The sequence below is a fragment of the Mastigoproctus giganteus genome, chromosome 1, assembly GCF_048544385.1.
Source record: "Mastigoproctus giganteus isolate SK-2022 chromosome 1, ASM4854438v1, whole genome shotgun sequence".
Lineage (NCBI taxonomy): Eukaryota > Metazoa > Arthropoda > Arachnida > Uropygi > Thelyphonidae > Mastigoproctus > Mastigoproctus giganteus.
This window is the reverse complement of record NC_143575.1, coordinates 86726558-86750769: the sequence shown is the minus strand read 5'-3', so window position 1 is coordinate 86750769 and position 24212 is coordinate 86726558. Positions and strand designations below refer to the sequence as shown.

General features: G+C 35.1%; 1 protein-coding gene across 1 annotated transcript in view; it reads left to right on the top strand.

The window, feature by feature from the left end:
* Positions 1–24212, top strand: part of LOC150090969 (uncharacterized) — a 206047-nt gene that overhangs the window by 32500 nt on the left and 149335 nt on the right. The window contains exons 5-6 of the mRNA XM_090378931.1: positions 4698–4825; positions 18622–18692. Of these exons, the coding sequence (XP_090235057.1) occupies positions 4698–4825; positions 18622–18692 (199 nt within the window). The remainder of the gene's footprint in view (positions 1–4697; positions 4826–18621; positions 18693–24212) is intronic.

The window sequence follows — 24212 nt, the reverse complement described above, 5'->3', positions numbered from 1 at the left end:
AAGATTTTATAACGAAGGTTTTTAAAATGTGATTTCATCAAATCAGCAAAACCCAATGAAAACGACAGACTTCATTGTGTTATTTATAATGATATTCTTCCAAATGAAAGCTTTAAACCTTCAAAATTAAAAAAGAGACTTGGAAGCCCAGCATGCCGAACTTGTCCATAAGCCCCATGAATATTTTCAAAGAAAGAAAAAACGAGGTAAAGTTATTGGCTCAGTTTCTTAATTGTTATATGACTGGTAATGAGAAAGCCTTATTATCATCATATTTATTTGCATATTGTGTGGCAAAAGAGAAAACGGCTCACACATTTGTATAAAAAATTATTCTTCCAGCATATACGGATATGGTGCATACGAATTTTGATGATAAATCAGCTGGAAAATTAAAAACTATAACTCTTAGTGATAACACAGTATCTCATTGAATCTGTATACTATTGCAGAACATTTAGAAGTAATGCTTATTGCTTGGTTATAGTCTGGTTTAGATTTTATGATCCAACTGATGAGAGCACTGATATTGTAAGTTACACAACACTTGTAGTGTTTGTCAGATATGTGTGGCAAGATGATTTTATGGAGGATTTGCTATGTTGTTTAAATTTAACCTACACACAACTGGATTAGATATATTTATAGAATTTTTAAAAATGCATCGGTCAATATAAATTAAACTGAAAAAATTGGAAAGGAATTATAAGTGATGGAGCAGCAAATGTGACAAGAAAACATAGTAGAGTTATTAAAAAATTGTTAGAAGCTACTAATAACAGTGCTGTTTGGAATCACTAGTTTTTGGAAGCTTTGGCATCCAAAGTAATTCTGCCAAATCTCATGGGTGTATTGAAACACTGTATGAAACTTGTTAATTTTATCAAAGGAAGCTCACTGAACAGCCAAGTTTTTGAAATATTTTGTTCAGAGATTGGAGCTAACTATACCTGCTTACTGTATCATATTGATGTTTGTTGGTCCTTGCAATGGAAAGCACTAAGCAGAGTGTATGTACTCAATGAGATCTGCATTTTTCTAGTTGAAAAGCAATCTCATTAGCAAATATTTTCAATAATATATGAGTAACAAAATTGACATTGTTAAAGAACTAAATTGGAAACTACAGGAAAAAAACAATGATATATTTCAACATGTTGAACATATTTAAGGGTTCCAAAAGACATTGTTACGGCAAGCAGACTTAAAGTAATCGCGCCCCAGCTATTAATGCAATAGACTAAAGAGAACATTATTAATAAAAATAGTTTGAATGAAATAAAAGAAATATTATATTTCACTTCTCTGTTTGAAACTTTTAATCATTACTTTCCAGAAGAAAAATTATCAAAAAACGTTTTGATAAAAGATCCATTTGCTTTTCAAAACCCTGAATCAATAATTGAGTTAAACATGGTTAAACCAAAAGAAGAGAATGAGTTATTGTGGCTTAGTTCTTCATTTACACTGAAGAATGATTGCAAGACATTAAGTTTATCTTCATTTTGGATTAAGATTAAAGAAGAATTTCCATTGCTAAGTAGAAAGAGTGTATTGCTGTTATTACCATTCACAATGACCAATTTATGTGAACTATGATTTTCAAACTAGGATATGCTACATGCATATTCTAGTTTGAAATAGGATATGCATGTAGCATTGGACTGGAATGAACTTATGAACAGGCAAGCTCACCTATCTCATTAAATAAAATCTTTCCTAATTTTTTTGTTTTTGTATTGTTTATTTTGAGATTTTTTTTCTATGTTGTTTTTAAATATTAAAAAAATCATATTTGATGTTAACTTTGTTATGTTTTTACTTCATCATATATAGTATAGGTAAATATATATAATTACAGTCAAAAAAGTTTGAAAAACACTGCTATAGAGAACCTCTGGGATGGGATGAACTGGATTGTTGGGTGCATGTGAGGAGAAATGGCCCAAAAAACAGACCTGAACTGGTTGCTGCTTTGAAGACTGAATGGCAGAAAATATCAGAGGACATTTACAAAAAACTAGTGGAGAGTTCCACTAGAGACTTTCATAAAGGCTAAAGATTTCAGCACACATTATTAGTTTTCCTGTAAATAAAGGCTATTTGTAGATATGCAGGTGTCTGGGTATTAATGATAGGGCAGGGTATAATGTGATCATAAAACAATATCAACAATTTAGGTCAACTCATGGATAATAGTGTCATGTATGATATGAGCTTAAGCTTGGGCTGTGAAAACCAAAAGGCATCCTGTTGTTACTGGAGTAAAAAAAATATCCCTAAGATAGGAACTGAATTCAGAAATGCATTCATTTTCTACATTCATAAATAGGATAATAGTATCAAGTATGTAAATACACTATGTGGTGTGAGTCTATACCTTTCATTTTCGTTTCAATATCAGTACGCTTTATCGTAAAATGTACTTTACACATTTTCCCATGTAGAATTTTATCGTATGAGTGGGTCAGAAGTATAGTGAACCAAGTCCAATTTTTCTTCAGGTTGGGCTACAGGTGTACTAAGTCTTAAAGCCTTCAAGCCAGTAGCTATTCAGTGAAAATGTAGACAAAGTCCTTAGTCCTTTAGCTGGCTGATAGAGAGCCATGGTGCCTTATAATGCTGAAGAACATCAGATAGTGTTTGTTGTTACAGTGGGCCAAGTCCACCTTGCATGAGATTCAGCAGGAAAGTGATCCAAGTTCCCTTATTTATAACTATGCAGTTACCTCTCCATAACATTTGAATCATTGGAAGTGAATTGTTATTGTCAAAATAAATATTGTCTAATTAATTTTAGTTACTGGAAGAGGCTGACAATTATTATGCTGGCACTTTTGATTTGCAAAAAGCTCTTGCATTTCCAAAGCTAACCACATCCATGGCATATTACACGAGAAATTTGTACATATACAATTGTGGTGTCCACCCAATTAAATCTGGATGCTCTGTAATGTATCTGTAGAATGAGACAGAATCTGTTATTACAAAGCATTTAAAAGATAATGCCAGCCAATGCACCAACATTACTCTCTATTGTGACACTTGGTGGGGGGGGGGCAAAACTGAAATATAAAGGTTGCACTTAATTTACTAAAGTTGTGCAAGACCATTCTATGACCATCAATACAATTGATGTGGTATTCATGGTTTCTGGTCACTCCTCCTACCAAATGATGCTGATTTCAGAGTTATAGAAATGTTTAGTAAGAAACATTCATTGATATGCAGCCTTGACAACTGGATTAATATAATAAAAAACTCAAAGAAAAAAGACCCACCATTTAAAGTAGTTGAACTTAAGCACAATGATTTTTTGTCATCAGAGCCTCTAGAAAAGGCAATAATCAACAGGGGAAAAAAAAAAAAAAAAACATTAGCAATGAGCCTGTCAACTGGCTTAACTTTTGGCTACAGTTTAAAAGATGGTGTCCCTTCTCAATATTTTACAAAAACCCATCAAGTGATTTAATGTCATTTGAAGAAAGTGACTTATAGAAGAAGGAGAAAATTGGTAGACCTCTATCTTCGGAGGTTGCCGCAAGTTAAACAAAATCAACCATACAAAGACTGACAGCCCATAACAAGTGCAAAGAAAGCAGACATGATTTCGTTATTGCCTTATATTCCTCCTTATCACCATAATTTCTATAAAAGGTTGTCAGTGGAAAGGAACACTGGATCTGCTGAAGTGCCTGAAAATGAGTCAAATTATACATAAATATACATATGACTAATAAAAGTACCTAATTTTATCTCTTTTTTTTGTGCAAAACAAATTATGATTTTAATTTCAGTAATACGTTATTTGTTTAAATAAAACATCATTGGTAAAAGAAAAAGTGATATTACTGATTCATTCAATCCTAAATAATAAAAAGAGTAATAGGACTTTGTATTCTATGAAAGTGGAAAAGCATTCCAGTTGAAGTGAACCAAGTCCATTTTCTTTTGTTTAAACCCAAATTTTAAGGATAAATATTTCAAATTCCTAGGAAATTCAAAGACAAAAGATATTAATAACTATTTTCAAACAAATATTGACATAATTTATTTAAATTTATATAACAATGAATTTTTTATTGACTCATATGCAAAATTCATCTGCAACAGACATGTCCAACTTGTCCAATTATAAATAATGCTAGCAACTCACAAAAATGCGAACAAAATTCAAATCAGGTTATGCTGACTTGCATTTTATTTACTTCTTTCCTTAATTACAAATGTAGCCATAATAGCACATGCCAACTTGCATCAGCAGTAGTTAAAATTAAACAAAAGACTTGTATATTAAAAAACCACATACAGGAAAAATTTCATTATTGCACTGTTTATCAAAAAGTGTCATGTTTACATACAGTATATTTCATTTGTAATAATCACAGAATTTCTCTATATTTAATATTATTAAATATATGGAAATTTAACTGATATTATTAATAATGCTCTTTATAGACCATAAGTAATAATAGTTGACTCTAATTTTATTATGATATAATGATTACTAAGACACTGCTGTTTGCTTTTTAATGTTTTTTTTTCAATAAACATTAAAAAAAAACATTAAAAAGTAACCTTAATTGCAGTTTAAATATTTAAAGATGTACAGAACACATCACATTTAGAATTTAGATAAGTATTATGTAACTTAGTGTTTCATACCTTGTTAACTTTTGGATTTATGATATTTCAAGTGTGGTTAAAGAATTCCAGAATACTCCACTCAGTGATGAACTTAAGAATGCCATCATTCAGAAACTACATATTGTTTTTGAGTGTGAAATATCCACTGTTAGATTTGCCATAAGATCATCTGCTGTAGGTAAGTTGTTTATTAAGAATTAAATTAACTGCTTTTAAAAATCAAATTCAATGGTATACATATTAAAATTCTTAATGTATTCATTTTTTTTTCTAAATACAATACAATCGTACTGTACACAGAGATTGCATTGTAGATGCTGAATTTGTGAATACAGAAATTTTGTTTAATATGAAAAAAGGAAATTGATTTGTGGTATGACAACATAGGGGAAAATCATAGATGTTTATGAACATTTATGATTTTGTATATATAACAATATGTAATTATAAAAAAAAAAACAATTTTACTTTGATTATATGGTGATAATGGTAATAATTCTCTCTCTCTCTGAACATGTGCGCTTCCTCTTCCTATTGTGTCAACATCAATGACCAATAAACACCTCTCATTCAGCTATATCACAGAACATTCTCCCCTCATGTAAGCTGATTATCTGTTTTCCCTTGAAGTCCATCAGTTGGATGTATAGAGCAGTTTGTCTTTTTCTTGGCGTCATTCTAGGAATACAATAAATTCTAATCAAAAACTTTTGAGAAATTTATAATACTTTATGTAAAAAACAGTGATTTTATGTAAAAAAACAGTGGGATCTATTAGTTGGATCATTTTCCCATCAATTCAAAATGCACCTTAAAGTGAGCCTGATGTACACTGAAAAGACAGAATTCATGGGATACCTGGTTCCTGGGCAATGTGATGCTGTCATTCCTCTCACTAGTGGACGAATCCACCACATTTCAGATATACAGGTACACTGCATTCATGTAGATAGTAATTAGATGTTGGTATGGATAAATGTCATGAGTTAACTGACTTTGAAAGAGGGATGATAGTGGGTGCCCGATGCATGGGTCACTCTATCAGGGAGATGGTACAGAAATTGCACTACTCCCATTTAACAGTATCAAGAGTGTATCGGGAATATGCCATTTCCAGAATAACATCTCATCATGGAGAACACTATGGGTGGAGAAAGGTGGTGGACGAACGTGACCATCGACGTCTGTCTTGCATTGTTTCAGCCAACCGGAGGGCGACAGTGGCACAAATCACCACTGACTTCAATGAAGGAGGTGCCAGAAACGTCTCCACCAATGCCATCAGGTGATCATTAGCTGCAAGAGGCTATAGGAGCCGCCTACCCACTAGAATCCCATTGCTAACACCACTGCACAGGACTCTATGCCTCAACTGGGTGAAAGAACATCGGCACTGGACCTTAGATAATTGGAGACGGGTCTCCTGGTCTGACGAGCCCCATTTCCAGTTATTTTAAGTGGACAGGAGGGTGCGTATCTGGCATGAAGCTGTGCACCCATCATGTCAACAAGGAACTGTGAACGGTTGGTAATGGTCCAGGGAATGTTCAGCTGGCACATGTTTGGACCTCTGGTATGTCTAAGACTAGTGGCGGCTCGTGACTCTGATGTTTCAGGGTGCTGCGCCTTAAAGTTTCATTAAATTGCCTTGGTTATAAGACATGTAGACATAATAACAAGCAAGTTAAAAAGACAATAATAAGCAAGTTAAAAATATTACAAAATATTAACTAGACATTCACCATTAACAGACTTGAATTTTTATTTAAACAAAATCCATTCTTCGGTTTTTATTTGTTGAAAATAGATTAATAACTTTTTCATTCAAGTTTGGTGCACTGTTGACCAAGCTTTTCTCTATTGAAAGCATTGCTTGAGCATTTAGCCTTTCCTGATTCATAATGCTCCTTATGAAGTTCTCTGAGCAGTGAAGATGGGGTGCCAGAGCAGGTCATGGAGTTTTGTCAATGATATATAGGAATTTTTCTAGCAGAGACGAGGAGGTTATTATCCCTTTGTATAAGACAATGGTCAGGCCATACCTTGAGTACTGTATACAGGTCTGAAGGCCTCATTTTAGGAAGGATATAGAGTTTATAGAATGAGTACAGAGAAGGGCAACAAGATTGATGAGAGGAACAAAGTGATGCACTTACGAAGAAAGGCTTAAGTTCTGCAAGTTGCAGCATCTGGAGACTAGGCAGGTGCCTAGTCTCCAGATGCTATGTAAATTTCACTTCATAGGCTACATACCTATTAAGACTTAACAAGAGAATTGTTTCATACTTTAAAATAATCTGTCAGAAGATGCTGTTTCAATGGGAGAGCATGTTTTTAAAGAGAATTATGAAGGTGCACGATAGCAGTTATTTCACTTTCGCAGTTAAGCCGTGCTTGAAAAATCGACATACAAGTTCTAATCCTTAATGATCATCTTTCACTGAAACTTCTTATTCAACCACAGTAGGTTCCTCACCTTCATCACTACAAATTTCAGAAGATTCCATTACCAAGATTGTGGTGAGTTGCTCTTTATTTATGCATATCCTGAAACATTCAATGCCCACATCCACTTCTGCGTAATCTTTGAAGCTTAAGTTTATCTGTAAGTTTAGGTGTTAATGCACATGCTCAAATATTTTTTCCCTATTATCAGACTGTTCTTTGCAATTAATAGAGAAAGAAGCATGCGAAACTTCACACATTGCATCATTCAAGGTAAATCCAACATGTTTGAAGCAGTTGGCAATCACTTTTTCATCAACTTCATCCCATGCTAAAACACATAAATACATGCCTGTTGATTTCACATTGAATTTTTCTTTCAAGACAGCACAATTTTGTTTACTAGCATTCTTTGGTAGTTGTTCTTAAAACACTGGATTACACCTTAATCAAGTGGCTAAAGAACTGTCATCATATTTGGTAGTAGGTACTCAACAGTGATTATACATAGGTCACTTACTTGACAATGAGGGGGTGCAGTTATCCACAAACAGCAAAATTTTTCTATTCTTCTCACTCAACCTGCAAGCTAAGTCTCAGATCCATTCTTTGTAGATTTGTGATGTCATCCATGCCTTTTGGTTTGCTCGATACATAGTCAGTAATGTTTTCAAACTTTAAAGCATCGAGGCTTCTGAACTTTCCCAATGATTAAAAGAGGAAGCTTCTCTGTGCCAGACATGTTTGCTGCTAGTAGAATGGTAATCCGTTTGGTCTTTTTTTCTGCCACTACATTTCTCGCCTTTAAATGTAAATTTTTATCTGGTATCAATTTAAAAAAGGGTCCAGTTTCATCAGTATGGAAAATGTCATTGTGGTCTTATGTCAGCAAAACATTTTTAAAATTATTTTCCTTCCATTCCTTTGTAGTGTCAATGTCCATAGCTGCACTTTCGCCACACACTTTTTTTGAAAGACAGGCCGTGACAAATCTTAAACTTCTGGAACCATCCATCTGAACTTTTAAATTCTTCAATATTCATTTGATGCACAAACAATTCAGGCTTAACTTTTAAAAGATTACCATCTATGGTAATGTTTTATGCAATCATCATCATTAACCATTCCAAAATTACCTTTTCAAGTTCTGGATACTTTGCTTTTTGTGCTTGATTCCTACCTGGTGCAGCAAATTTTTCTAAACTTTCAATCTTTTTCTGATCTTTCAGAATGGTGAACAGAGTACTCTTAAGAATGCTGAACTATTTGACGATTTCAGTCTTAGAATGCACACCATTATCCACAGCTTGCAAAATCCTAATTTTGCAAGCTGTGGATAATGGTATGTTTTTGTGATTGGCAAAGCTATCTGCTTTCTTAGAGTCATAGCAATAAACATACACTCTAACTAATGAAATGAACTTCTAGCTGATACTCACTGCGAGAAAAGAGTGTGGGAAATCTTAACAAATGGTCAAGCTGCAAGCTCCTCAATTACTTCAATATATTTGAAGCGTTCCATCATTTTTAAAATGCAAATAATGTAATAAAAAAGTAAAAATTCAGATTAAGAGGTAGAAATTTATAGTCATTATAGAGAAATCCTTTTATTTTCAATGTTGTTATACTGAATCTAAAATAGCATTAGGTTAGTGAGAAATTGGCTGGAACCAACCATATAGAATGTTATAACATGTTGGGATATTAAAAAGAGGATGGATCGCTTAAAAGAGCTTCAACTGTATGTATATATATATATATATATATATATATATATATATATATATATATATATATACAGTGAAACTTCTCCTAACGGACACCTCTCGTTAACGGACATCTCTCTACAACGGACATTTTCAAATTCCCCAACTCACCTCCATTGGTTTTAACGTGTTTGCAGCTTCTATCTAGCGGACATTCTCTGTAACGGACGCGGACAGGCAATCTGCACTGTTTCATTTAGATTAGCACTTAATTTGATCTCCCCATAACGGACAGCGGGCGAGCTAACGGCCCTTTTTCTAGGAATGTTTCTTCCACGTATTGCCTGAATCGTATGTTTATTTTCTATTTCCGATTCTTTGAATTTTATCAAGGTTTACGTCGCGGTTCTAAATCCTTTTTCAAGAATTTTAAGGCACGTGTAAAACTTCTGATGAATTCGGTGTGTGCAGGGGTGGGGGGAATATGGTCGGCCTTTCATCTTTTCAGTTTCAGTTTTCAGTTTTGTTCAGTGTCGTGTGAAGTGCACAATGTCTTCTCGTAAACATTTAACTTTAAAAGATAAAGTCGAACTCATTAATGCGTATGATCGGCAAAAAAAATAGTGTTCACAATCTCGCTGCAAAATTCAAAATCGGTAAGATGCAGGTAAGCAACATCCTAAAGGAAAAAAAACGAACTGCTCAAACAATTTTGGCAAGACGGAAATGATCAGGTTCAAAAATCATTCCCGAAAACTGTTGGACTTCAAATTTGTCGCGCACGTGCTAAAAAAATTCCCATTAATGGGCCTATTATTAGGGGAAAGGCTTTGGAGGTTGCGAAATCTATGGGAGTAAATGAGTTCAAAGCTTCTGTGGGATGGCTAGACAAGTTCAAAACTCGGCATAAAATTTCTTGGAAAACCGTAAGTGGTGAAGGTGGATCTGTTGATACTGGGATTGTAACAGAGTGGACCGTCAAATTGGAAGATTTATGTTGTGATTTTGAAGCTAAGGATATTTACAACTGTGACGAAACAGGGTTGTTTTTTTAAAGCTCTTCCTGAAAAAACAATGAGTCTAAAAATCGAAAAGTGCCAGGGCGAAAAAATTTCTAAGGAATGCTTGACTTGATTGTGTACAAATATGCTGGGAGACTTTGAACAACCCCTTGTTATAGGAAACCCACAAAATCCTCGTTGTTTCAAGGGCATAAAGTTGAATCTTTTGGATGTTGACTGGAAGTCTAATAAAAAAGCGTGGATGACATGAGATATCATGCGCGAATGGATAAGTCACTTTAACCAAAACATGATTCGTCAAAACAGAAAAATTATTCTTTTCAGGGATAATGCTGGATCTCACCCGCACATTGAATTGTCCAACATTCAAATCATTTTTCTGCCACCAAACACATCTGCAGAGTGTTAGCCCTTGGATCAAGGGATAATAAAAAAATTTAAACTTCACTACAGAAAACGTGTTTTAAGACATCTCATTGCAAACATGAACAATGTAACATGTGCGGGTGACCTTGCAAAGAAAATCAGCATCCTAGATGCGATTCAATGGATTTCCTCTTCAGTAAACGCAATTAGAAAACAAACGGTCGTGAACTGTTTTGTAAAGTCTGGCTTCTCAAACGTAAAAATTGAAGTTGTGAACAGCAATGTGGAGCACCAAGAAGAACAAGAACTTCAACATCTATTGATAATGTACGATACTTCCGCTACAAGTGACCCTGGCCACAAAGATATAGACTCAAACCTCACTACAGAAGATGGTGCTCTAGATATCAACGACATTATCATCGATATTTTTCAAGAAGTTCCTCATGAGGATGAAGAAATGGAAGGAGGTCATTCTGTCGAAGAACATATTAACGACGAACCACCGATGAAAATAGAAGAAGCGCTCATACAAATCAATCATTTAAAAATGTTTTTCGCCGCTGAAGAAGATACTGAAGGACTTTCGATGGTTTCTTCACTCCAAACAAATGTTGAAAACAAAATTATCAGCCGGAAGAAGGTGCAGAAGAAAATAAGTGATTACTGTATGCATTTTTCTTAAGATAAAAAGTCATAATATGCATAGCACAATTGTATGTATATTATTTACAAAAATATTGTGCAAAATCTGTATATAATTTAATTTTCCATTAAACGTTTAACGATTTTTCTTTATCGCTTGTGTATGTAATTGTATATTATTTACAAAAATATTGTTCAAAATCCGTATATATTTTAATTTAATTTTACATTAAACGTTTAACGATTTTTCTTTCTTTCTTTTTTTTTCTCCCTCAGACTTCTTGTTAGTGGACGCTTCTCTCTAACGGACACATTTTCGTTCCCCATGGCTGTCCGTTAAAGGGAAGTTTCACTGTATATATATTTATTATTATTTTTTTTCTTTCCTGTCCTGTCATGGAAGTAAATATATTCATTGGCATTATATAAGCATCCCTGTATATATTGCATACATTCTGTGAATCTTTCTTTTACCTTCACATGTCATATAAATAAAAAAATGGAAAAACTGAAATGTGCTGTTTTTACTAATTATGTTTGCTCCAGTCTTTGTTCTCGTAGCCAATGCTTTCTCATATACAGCTTTGGCCTCCCTGCCCTTATTTGTGGTTCTATTACAGATCAACTTGTACCTGTTGTAGGCTTCAGTACTTTTCATTTCTCTGTGACTGTCCCATCTCTTTCTGTTTTATTTGACCAGCCAGTTCCACAGTCATACATTTCTTCATCTCTTTCTGCAATATTTTCTTAAAGGAATGTATGCATCCATGGCTTCTGTCGTTTTTGCTTTAAAAGTATTCCATAATTCAAATATATTTGTCATCCCTTGGCAATCATATAATGGAATTTGCTGAACCTGTTACCTGAGATATCCATAGGTTTCAATTTTTAATCAGTGACAAACAGTGAATGAATACTAAGTCACCCATATATGCCATTGGTTTCAAACCAAAATACTCTCATTGCTATCCTGTGAAATTGCTACCCAAGTTATTCACAATTTCTTTTACTACTTTTAATCCCAGTTTTATAAAAACCTGACATCGAATCAGTAAACAAATCTTTAAACACATTTAAAGGTTATCAGTTCTTTGTTTTTGGGAATTTCTTGATGGTCATCTGCACTGATCATACTGCACTAAATTCATACAATTCTGTATGTGTATTCACAATCCAATGTACATTGTGGGTGGAAAAGACCCAGGGTAACTTATGGTGGGTGGATGGATGAAAGGACATACTACTCTTCCTAATGTCCTCTACCTGAGATTGGTTGACTGCAGCTGTGATTGAAGTGGCTTTTAAGAATTCCAATGGGATTTGAACTAAGACCTTCCCAGGCAGGTGACAGGTAACAAGAATAAGCACAACAGACGTTAACGTAACAAACCTATCAGGCTGGTGTTGCAAGACGTGAAATATTAAGCACAAACAATATGTGATGGTAAACTACAGCCATTATCAACCCACTGCAGGATGGAAGCCTCCTCAATAATTTATGCTGAGGGATATGGACCATAATCTGCCACACTGGTCCAGTGTGGGTTGGCAAATCGACCGTATTTAGTAGTCAGGAGCTTGAACCCCGGTCTATCAAAGAGCGTGTGCTACTGCACTCCCGCTCCTGACCACTTGGCTACGGAGGCCTTGTGATGATATGACTATTAAATAATGAAGGCTAGAATATTAAATGAGGCAGACTACAATATTAAAAATAAGTTAACCCTCACTTCATTTTAATTCAGAATCACCAAACCATCTACAGTGGCATAGTGATGGGAGGTAAAGGAGAGGTACTGCCATTGGGTGACCCTGTCAGAGTGCACAATTACCTTTTTGTATTTTTTGTGCCTAGAAAAAAGAGAATACAGAAAGTAACACTTGCCCTGAGACGTGTTTCTTTCTGTTCTCTTGCTTATGTCCAGCATTGTTAGAGTATTGGACTTCTGCAAGTCAAGTACTCTAACAATGAGGAGAGATGCAAACAGCCACATAACTGATGCATATAACAATTGTGATAAAATATATGATAACTTAAATTTTTATTAAATTTAAGTTACTAATAGGATATATAAGCTTTTCTTCATCATTCAGAATCTATTATACATTGCCAAAATTGTTCTTGACTACATGTTTTTTTTCACAATATTGGTCTTGAGTTTTGCCTCTACGAAGATAAACCACACCTCATTTGAAAAGCCTCAACCAGGAATCAAGTTTTAAATATTAACTAGGATTTTATAAATTAATTTTTAAATTTGAAATTAAGTAATTGATGCATTTGTGCAAATGACCAACTGATGTTGTAAATCAGGATATTATAAGCATTCCAGTCATAACTAGTATAACTAGTGAATTAGTCAAAGAAGAATGGACACACATTTGCAAAATATTAAAACTGGCAGCACCTGAAAGTTTAGGCAATAAGAAAAGAAGACTCCACAGAAGAGGTCTAAGACAATGGGATGAAGAAATTTCAAAAATTATAGAAGATAAAAGGAATTCCTTTGAGGAATACTTATCAACAAAATCAGCTAAAAGATATAAAAACAGATAAAAGTGACTATAACAGGAAAAAAGCCACAGCCAAAAGAGAAGTCGGAAAAAGGAATAGAGAGCTGGAATAACTTTGTCTCAAACTTAGAGGGAGAGACCTAACAAAACTAAACTCGGTTACTTATTAAATAGCTTAAACCAGGTGACAAAAGAAAATATAAGAATTAATGTGATAGATAAATTTACATGACTGCAATACTTCCAGAACCTTTGGATACATAGCATGAAACAATTAGAAATACCAAAATCAAAAAATAACCTAGCAGAAATTTCCGTAAAAGGATTTAATGAAGTATTAACGAGTTTTAAGAACAAAAAATCATCAAGAAAAGAGGTTATCAACATAGATATTGTTCAAATATGCTGACAATACTTTGAAATTAAGACTTAAACCTCCTGAACCAAATATGGCAAGGTGAATCTTGGCAAACAGCATTGTCACCAGCCCTACCAGAATCTTGGCAGACAGCATTGTCACCAGCCCTACCAGAATCTTGGCAGACAGCCATTGTCATTCCCATATATAAAAAAAGCAATTGCAAAAACTGTGAAAATTACAAAGGAATAAGTCTCCTTAATAGTGGCTACAAAATATTTGCAAAAATAACAAAAAACAAACTAGAGGGGTACTATAGTGCTAAAATTGGAGAAGAACAAAATGGATTTAGAAAGGTAAACCTTGTACAGATGGATTTTTTACTCTGAAGTTACTAATTGAAAAACACAAGGAGTTTAATAGACAAACACATAGAGCATTTTCACAATATTAAATTAATACACCAACCATTTAAATTAGTTTAATATTTTCAAAAATAATGGATATTATAAAATAATTTATTTACAATGACTGACTTACTACACATTATAATAAAATATAATAAAATAAAATAAAAATAAATAATATAAAAAGTTAAAATACAATAAAATATATATACTTAAAAGCGTTGTAGCTTTTGGGGGCACCTGCCTCCTTTCTCAACAACACAGCACATAAAGCAACACATCCTTAAGTATCAGGTTCACGGCACACGTGGTTGACCAAGTGCATGAGCAGTATATTCTTTGTGTGTACCAGAACCGGAAGCGGCTCGGGGGCGTGGAAGGCAGAAACGCTCATCTTTTGCGAGGATTACATCCTCGAAAAGGGGACTTCACCCCCTTTTCGAGGCTGTAATTACATTATTATAATGTATAATAAGTCAATCATTGTAAATAGATTATTTTATAATATCCATTATTTTTGTAAATATTAAACTAATTTAAATGGGTGGTGTATTAATTTAATATTGTGAACATGAACCATCCCAACCTTAGAGGCCTTTTTGAAGACATAGAGCATTCATCGATTATAAGAAAGCCTTTGACTATGTAGAAAGAAATAAACTTTTAGAAATACTAGCTGATGATGAAACTCCTAACCAAATGATAGTTGCAATCTATAATATATATATAGACAGAATTCAATTTCAGATAAATGGGGAACAGATATATCAAATTGGAAACCAATAAATTGTGGCATCTGACAAGGTTGCTCCCATGTCTGCTACTTTTCAACATATACATCAATGCCATTGTCAGACACTGGAGACTAACAATCCATGGAAGAATTACATTACAAAAATAGTAATCACCTTGATACTTTATGCTGACAACCAAGTGCTCCTGGCCAATAATGAAGACTAGTTAAAATACTCACTACATCATCTAAATCTTACTGTAAAAAATTTAACATGAAAATACCGACTTCAAAAACAAAAATCATGGCTTTTCAAGGAAAGATACCTGTCCAAAGCAAAATTTGTGTTGGTAATACAATTCTTGAACAAGTAAATTGCTTTAAATATCTTGGCAACAGCCTGACTTATGAAAAAGAAAACGATATTAGTAACAAAATTCAACACTATAACAGAGTACTCAGAATAATCAATCAAGTTTTTGATCCAACAAAAAAGCAAAAGTGCAGAGACGTACCGAATAAAAATATATGAGACACTAGCCAGACCAGTACTCATATATGGAAGTGAAGCCTGGACCATCAAAAAACAAGAATGCCGAATCAATTCAGCTGAAATAAAATTTATGAGAAAAACTGCAGGATTTTCATTGCCAGACCACATAAAAAAAAATATATACTAGACAGACTCGAAATGATACCTATAACTGAATACATCCAACAGTACAGACATAAATGGCTACAACATGTGAAAAGAATGGATGAAACCAGGATACCTCGTCAGATTCTCTGATACAGACCAGTTAGTTTAACTTCTGTTCCGGGTAAAATAATGGAGTCACTGGTTAAAGATGCATTGCAGGATCATCTAGACAAGGCTGCAGCAATAATTCAGACATAGCATGGGTTTGTTAAGGGAAAGTCTTGTCTGACAAATTTGATTGGTTATTATGATGTGGTTACAAAGGAACTGGATGCGAAAAATAATTTTGATATCATATACTTGGATTTCAGGAAAGCTTTTGACACTGTTGCACATGGAAGACTACTGTACAAATTGGAGCAGAATGGTATTAAGGGTAAATTGCTACAATGGATAAAAGGATGGTTGAGTGGGGGAAGACAGAGGTTACCAAGAGCAGCACCCATTGATTACCAATCAATGGGTGCTGCTCTTCGTGGACTAATGTTATTAGTGGAGTCCCACAGGGTTCGGTGTTGGGTCCACTGTTGTTTTGCATATTTATCAATGATATTGATGAAGGTATATCAGGCTTAGTGTTGAAGTTTGCAGATGATACAAAGGTTGGCAGGGTTGTTAATGACAGTAATGGCAGTGTGCTACTGCAACAGGATCCAGAAAATTTGGGCAGATGGGCTGAGAAGTGGCAACTGAAGTTTAACCTTGACAAATGCAAAGTACTGCATATGGGTAGAAGTAATCCCAGAGAAACATATCAACTGTGTGGTACTACACTTAAGGTGGTAGAAAATGAAAAAGACCTGGGAGTAATTGTGCAGTCAGATATGAAGTTTTCTGAGCAATGCAGATAGGCTGCCAGGGCAGGTCGTGGGGTTTTGTCAATGATATATAGGAAGTTTGCTAGCAGGGAAAAGGAGGTGATTGTCCCTCTGTATAAGGCAATGGTCAGGCCATGTCTTGAATACTGCTTACAGATCTGGAGGCCTCATTTTAGAAAGGATGTGGATTTGTTTGAGCATATACAGAGAAGAGCAACAAGATTGGTGAGGGGAATGAAGGGATCCTCTTACCGAGAGAAGCTTAAATTCTGCAAATTGCAATGGCTGGGGACTAGGCACTTGTGCTGTGATCTGATTGAGGTGTATAAGGCCTTGAATGGGTTGAGCATGCTGAATTCTGATGGGATTCTTCCACTTGTTCAGATTACGAACCTAAGGGGACATAAATTAAAATTGAGGAAAGACAGATGAAGAATAGATGTGCGGAAATTTGCCTTTAGCCAGCAGGTGGTTAATTGCTTGAACAAACTTTCATCTATCGTTGTAGAAGTTGATAGGTTAAATAAATTTAAGGAGGAATTAGACAAACATTTAGAGGGAATGGTTGTGTGAATTTTTATTTTTTTTTTGGCTGAAGCTGCAGAAGCTCATACACTTGCTTTCTTGCATCACATGCCACTACTACTACATCCCTAGAGGAAAAAAAATGCCAGGAAGGCCAACCAAGAGATGGCTGGAGCCACAACAGGCCACTAGACCTGATAGGATGATGATGATAAGCATACCAATAACACTTGAACCAGTAGTACAATAGATAAATGTTTGAATAAAAAGGGGCGTCACTGAGAATGGAAATTAATTTACTGATGAAATAAATCAACCGTTGTACATTAAACTGAAAGCTTATTTTTGACCTTTATACTGGCATTCTGTGATCTATTTGAATCACAAATATCAAAGACAAGTGGATCACAGAATCTGGCATACCTCTGGATAAATAAAAATCACTACTTTGCACAAATATATAATCATAGTACTAACTCTTAACATTTATATATGCATATTCTCAATTATCTTTGAATACAGTTGATTTACAAACATTTATTACCAAATTAAATCATCATAAAGTATACTCAGACCTCCAAGGAAAATTTGCACTGAAAATATTGTCTATCAAGAATAATGCATCTTATGCTGCTAATAACTGAACTAAACAAAAATTGAAGCATTGTACATATTTCTAATTCTTATTTTTAAATAACTTTGTTTTCTTATACTGATTATCAGTAATTACTCATATCTTTAATTCGGTAATGAAATATTTTTGAAAATATGACTTTATTGAACGAGTGTGGTAAAATGTGAACGTATGAGAATATGTAGTAAGTATTAAGAATTAGTACTATAGTTATGACTTTAGAATTTTTTTTTTTTTTTTAAATCCATATGCAAGGCAATACTTTAAGTCTTATCTGGCAGTATAAAATTTTAGGCAAATATTTTAGTCTATTGCCAAGATCCTAGGATGATGCATGAATCATCCAAGGATTTTGGCTGGTTAAAATTTGGTTTAAAGTTCCTGCCTAATGCACTTCTCTCAGTACTTGAAAAAATGTTTTTTTTTATTTTTTTTTATGTAATAGTAGTGTCTTTGGTTTGCTATTTTAATAATTTTCCTAAAACAGTAACTTTAAAGAAAAATTAACAGCACACATATAACCTTCTCTAATAAAAAGCTGTAATAAATTTTGCTAGTAGCATAGTCTGGCATGAAACCACAGTGGATTTGTCTATGCCACTGCTACAAAACATTAATTGCAGCTTATTCATAAAACCTTATGATAGTGAAGCCATGGGATGTATCATATTGTGTTTGATTTGTGCTCATTATCATGTGCTAACCTAAAAATTTCCATATCACTAAAAACACTGTACAGTTTGGAATTTCTGAGAAAATACTGATGTCTTTTTTTGTTTGGTTTTTAATTTTTTGTTTTTGTATTTGTTTTTTATAGTTTATCTATAGCTATGCCCATGGTAGGGTTCAAACAAAATGAACTGTAACAGGTTTTTCAGTTTCATATTTTAAATGTTTTGCTGCTTTTAAAAACTAAGTTTCAGTGTCACTGACATAAGTTATACAAGTTTTCACATAAACAGATTTTCTAAAATTTCTTTTAAAAAATTTTAAAATCTCTTTTCTAAAATTTCTATCAATAAACAAATAGTCTGACAGATGAATAATTTCCTGTCACAGATAAATGATGAGAGATCTGTTGAAGTTCATATTAACTTTCAGGTGAAGACACAGCAGAAACATCAGCAGCTGGGCAAATGGATACTTTCTTGGGTGTCAGAGGCACAGATCAGGTATTTACTTTATCTTGTAGATATGATATCTAACATCTCATGTGCTAATGGAACATAAAATTGTTACAAAATATACTTTTAATATTATTCCCTTTTGTAAAAATCGATTAATACTATATGATCCATGTTTTAATGCAGCAGATTATTTTTTTTATTTTATAATGTGATAAAAGAAGGAAGAAGTGAAAGTGATTCTTGCACTGCTTCTATTGGAATTAACAGCAGCCTGGAAAGCAAGGTGCTGAGGATTTCAAGGACTGCTAGGAATCATCATGGAACAAATACATGTAAATAAAAAAAAAGAAAAACAATAAAGACTTCTTTACTTATTTGAACTCTAGATTGGTCCACTTGATATCAATTGTTGATGATCCTGCTGAGGTAGCTGACAAACTGAATGAGTATTTTGCATCCACATTCACACGCGAGGAGTTATTAAGGGAGGAGAATGCCAGAAGTTTATCAAACTCTAACCAGGAGCTAAGTGATTTTGTGATAACTCAGAGCAAATTGGAGGAGAAATTGTTGAAGTTAAACATAAAAAAGGCACCTGGGGCAGACGGAATCTATCCAGTTATAATGGAGGCAGCAAGGGAAGTAAGCAAACCCTTAGCCATAATTATGAGAGCATCCTTAGAGTCAGAGGAGGTCCCCATGGATTGGAGATGTGCAAATATATCCCCAATTCATAAAGGTGGTTCAAAGGGTGACCAAATAATTATAGACCTGTTAGTTTAACTTCTTTTCTAGGTAAAATAATGGAGTCACTGGTTAAAGAGGTGATACAGGATCACGTAGACAAAACAGCAGTAATAATTCAGACAAAGCATGGGTTTGTTAAGGGGAAGTCTTGTCTGACCAATTTGATTGGATACTACGATGTGGTCACAAAGGAACTGGATGAAAAAATAATGTTGATATCATATACTTGAATTTTAGGAAAGCCTTTGATACTGTTGCACATGGAAGACTGCTGTACAAATTGGAGTGGTATGGCATTAAGGGCAAGTTTCTACTATGGATAAAGGGATAGTTGAGTGGGAGAAGACTCATGGACTTGTGGACTAATGTTATTGGTTGTTTCCCCCCAGGGTCCATATTGGACCCATTGCTATTTTCTTTATTTATCAATGATATTGATAGAGGTATATCAGGCTTAATGTCCAAGTTTGCAGACAATACAAAGGTTGGTTGGGTTGTTAATGACAGTAAGGACCGTATACTACTGCATAAATTCAAATTGAGGAAGGACGGATGTCGGATAGATGTGCGGAAATTTGCCTTTAGCCAGCGGGCAGTTGGTTTGTGGAATAGACTCCCATCGCTTGTTGTTGAAGTTGATAGCCTAAATAAATTTAAGGCTCAGCTGGACAGGTATTTCGAATGAACAGAGGGGTGAAATGGGAGCAGTGGTTTTTTTTTTTTTTTTTTTGGCTGATGCTGAATAAGCTTGCTTTCTTGCATCGTATGCCTCTACTAATGCTAATGCTAATGCTAACAGAATCTAGAAAATTTAGGTAGATGGGCTGAGAAGTGGCAACTGAAGTTTATGCAAAGTGCTGCATATGGGGTAACCCCAGAGTAACTACCAACTGTGTGGTACTATGCTTGGGGTAGTGGAGAATGAAAAATCCTGAGTAATTGTGCAGTCAGATATGTAATATATAGGTAATAAATAGACACTGCTCTTCGTGGACTAATGTTATTAGCAGAGTCCCCCAGGGTTCGGTGCTGGGCCCATTGTTGTTTTTTGTATTTACCAATGATATCAATGAAGGTATATCAGGCTTAATGTCCAAGTTTGCAGATGATACAAAGGTTGGCAGGATTGTTAATGACAGTAAAGACAGTATGCTACTGCAACAGGATCTAGAAAAGTTAGGCAGATGAGCTGAGAAATGGCAACTGAAGTTTAACATTGACAAATGCAAAGTAGTGCATATGGGTAGCAATAACCCAAGAGAAATGTACCAATTGTGTAGTACTACACTCAGGGAGGTGGAGAATGAAAAAGACCTGAGGATAATTGTGCAGTCAGATATGAAGTTCTCTGAGCAGTGCAGATGGGCTGCCAGAGCAGGTCATGGAGTTTTGTCAATGGTATATAGGAAATTTGCTAGCAGAGACAAGGAGGTAATTATCCCTTTGTATAAGGCAATGGTCAGGCCACACCTTGAGTACTGTATACAAGTCTGGAGGCCTCATTTTAGAAAGGATGTAGAGTTGCTAGAATGAGAAGGGCAACAAGATTGGTGAGAGGAACAAAGGGGTGTACTTATGAAGAGAGGCTTAAGTTCTGCAAGTTGCAGCATCTGGAGGAAGACTGAGGAAAGGCAGTGGTAGAATAGATGTGTGGAAGTTTGGCTTTAGCCAGCAGGTAGTTGATTGCTGGAACAGACTTCCATCTGTTGTTGTGGAAGTTGATATCTTAAATAAATTTAAGGCTGAACTAGACAAACATTTGGAATGACGTGGAATGACCGGATGGGTGAAATGGGAAGGTTTTTTTTTTTTTTTTTTTTTTTGGCTGATGCTTATAAGCTTGCTTTCTTGCATCATATGCCTCAACTAATGCTAATCTGTTGTGGAAATTGGCAGCTGAAATAAATTCAAGGCTGAACTAGACAAACTTCTGGAGTGATTGGATGGGTGAAATGGGAAGTTTTTTTTTTTTTTGGCTTTTGCTAAGAAAGCTTGCTTTCTTGCATCATATGCCTCTGCTAATGCTAATTTCTTATTAAAACAACCCAGTTATAACTGAATAAACATTCAAGGTATTTTTGATTTTCAGTTCATTAATTAGATTGTTAGCCCTCTATGATGAATTAATTGGGGGGGGGGGATAAGGTTGTTTAAGAATGGAGGAATTTTAAAGGCTTCTTCAATCAGAACTGAGCTAGTCATTCTCAGGCAAAGGGAATTAATTTTTTATACCCTTCACAACATGTAAATCAGCCCGTGAACACATTTGTACACACATAATATACGCAGTCTCTAGCTGAATCTGGACATGATGGGAACTTTGACCAGTATCTCTTTCCTGAATAGAAGCCATGAGAGAAATATTGGTCATAAGTGGTATTGCAACAGACTGGAAAAAATACTGATGAAGAAGTATTACATTGTTAACAACTCTAGAATAAGAAAATTAAGACAAAAGTTCACATTCTTTTTATAACTATTTAAACTTGCATTTCATTGTTCAGAATGCAAACTGTTTTTAATAAGGAATCATCACCCAAAATCAGCAGACATTACCTGATTATGTGTGCAGAGATAATAATCTACTATCTTGTTATGTCAATTGTATTTTGTTAAATATATTTAACAAAAATTTCTTATTTGAAGACCACCTATGACTAAAGATAATTCTTTAAACTTATCAGAATTGAATATGTGAAACCTAGAAATATTGTTCAAGGTTTAGGCCTAAATGGATGTCAGATGAACTAATGAGACATATGGCAGAGAAGAAAAATGCATGGGATACATTTTAATTAACACGTGACACAGAAGCCTATGATAGATACAAGTTGATCTGTAACCAAGTTACAAAGGAGGTTAGGCAGGCGAAGGCAGATTACGAGAAATCTTTGGCAAGGGATGCAAAGAAAAACAGCAAAGAGTTCTTTACTTATGTAAACTCTAGAAGGAAGGGGATGAATCAGATTGGTCCACTTGATATCGATGGTTCAACTGTTGATGATCCTGCTCAGGTAGCTAACAAACTAAACGAATATTTTGCATCGACATTCACACATGAGGAGTTATTCAGCGAGGGGAATGCCAGAGGTGTATTCAACTCTGGCAGTGAGCTAGATAATCTTGTAATAACTGAAAGTAAAGTGGAGGAGAAATTGTTGAAGATAAAAACAAGAAAGGCACCTGGGGTAGATGGGATCTATCCGGTTATATTAAAGGACGCAGCAAAGGAAGTAAGAAAACCATTAGCCATAATTATGAGAGCTTCCTTGGACTCAGGGGAGATACCCATAGACTAGAGATGTGCAAATGTGACCCCAATTCACAAAGGAGGATCAAAGGCTCACACAAATAATTATAGACCTTTGAGTTTAACTTCTGTTCCAGGAAAATTAATGGAGGCGCTGGTTAAAGAAGCACTGCAGGATCATCTAGACAAGACTTCAGTTATAGCTCGGACACAGCATGGTTTTGTTAAGGGAAAGTCTTGCCTGACGAATTTGATTGGATTCTATGATGCAGTCACAAAAGAACTGGATGCAGGGAATAACTTTGATATTATATATTTGGATCTTAGAAAGGGTTTTGATACTGTTGCACATGGAAGACTGCTGCACAAATTGGAGCAGTGTTGCATTAGAGGCAAATTGCTGCTATGGATAAAGGGATGGTTGAGGGGGAGAAGACAGAGAGTGGTAATCAATGGACACTGCTCATCGTGGACTAATGTTATTAGTGGAGTCCCTCAAGGTTCAGTTTTGGGTCCATTATTGTTTTCTGTATTTATAAATGATATTGATGGTGGTATATCAAGCTTAATGTCCATGTTTGCAGACAATACAAAGGTTGGCAGGGTTGTTAAGGACACTACTGACACTATGCTGTTGCAACAGGATCTGGAAAGATTAAGCAGATGGGCTGAGAGGTGGCAAATGAAGTTTAACGTTGACAAATATAAAGTACTACATATGGGAAACAGCAACCCCAGAGCAACGTATCAACTCTGTGGTACTACACTGACAATGGTAGAGAATGAAAAGGACCTGGGGGTAATTGTGCAGACAGATATGAAGTTCTCTGAGCAGTGCAGACGGGCTGCAAGAGTAGCTCATGGTGTCTTGTCAATGATATACAGGAATTTTTCTAGCAGGGATAAGGATGTGATTATTCCCTTGTATAAGGCAATGGTCAGGGCACACCTTGAGTACTGTATACAGATCTGGAGGCCTCCTTTCAAGAAGGATGTAGAGCTGCTGGAACGAGTACAGAGAATGGCAGCAAGATTAGTGAATGGAACAAAGGGTTGCTCTTACGAAGAAAGGCTTAGGTTTTGCAAATTACAGTGTCTGGAGACTAGGCACCGGCAAGGTGATCTGATAGAGGTGTATAAAGCCTTGAATGGTTTGAGCATGCTCAATGCTGATGGGATTTTTCCTCTTGCTCAGAAGAATCACCTGAGAGGACATAAATTCAGATTGAGGAAAGACAGATGTAGGATAGATGTGCAGAAATTTGCCTTTAGCCAGTGGGTAGTTGGTTGGTGGAACAGACTTCCATCCCTTGTTGTGGAAGTTGATAGCATAAATAAATTTAAGGCTCAGCCGGACAGGTATTTCAAATGAATGGAGGGGTGAAATGGAAGTGTTTTTTTTTTTTTTTTGGCTGATGCTGCATAAGCTTGCTTTCTTGCATCAAATGCCTCTACTAATGCTAATGCTAATGTACCATTGACTAAAAAGGGCCTGGATCACCTACGCCTTCTTATTAGAGTGCCAGAAAACAGGAAGTCGAGTCTTCAGAATGCCCTTCATAACACGT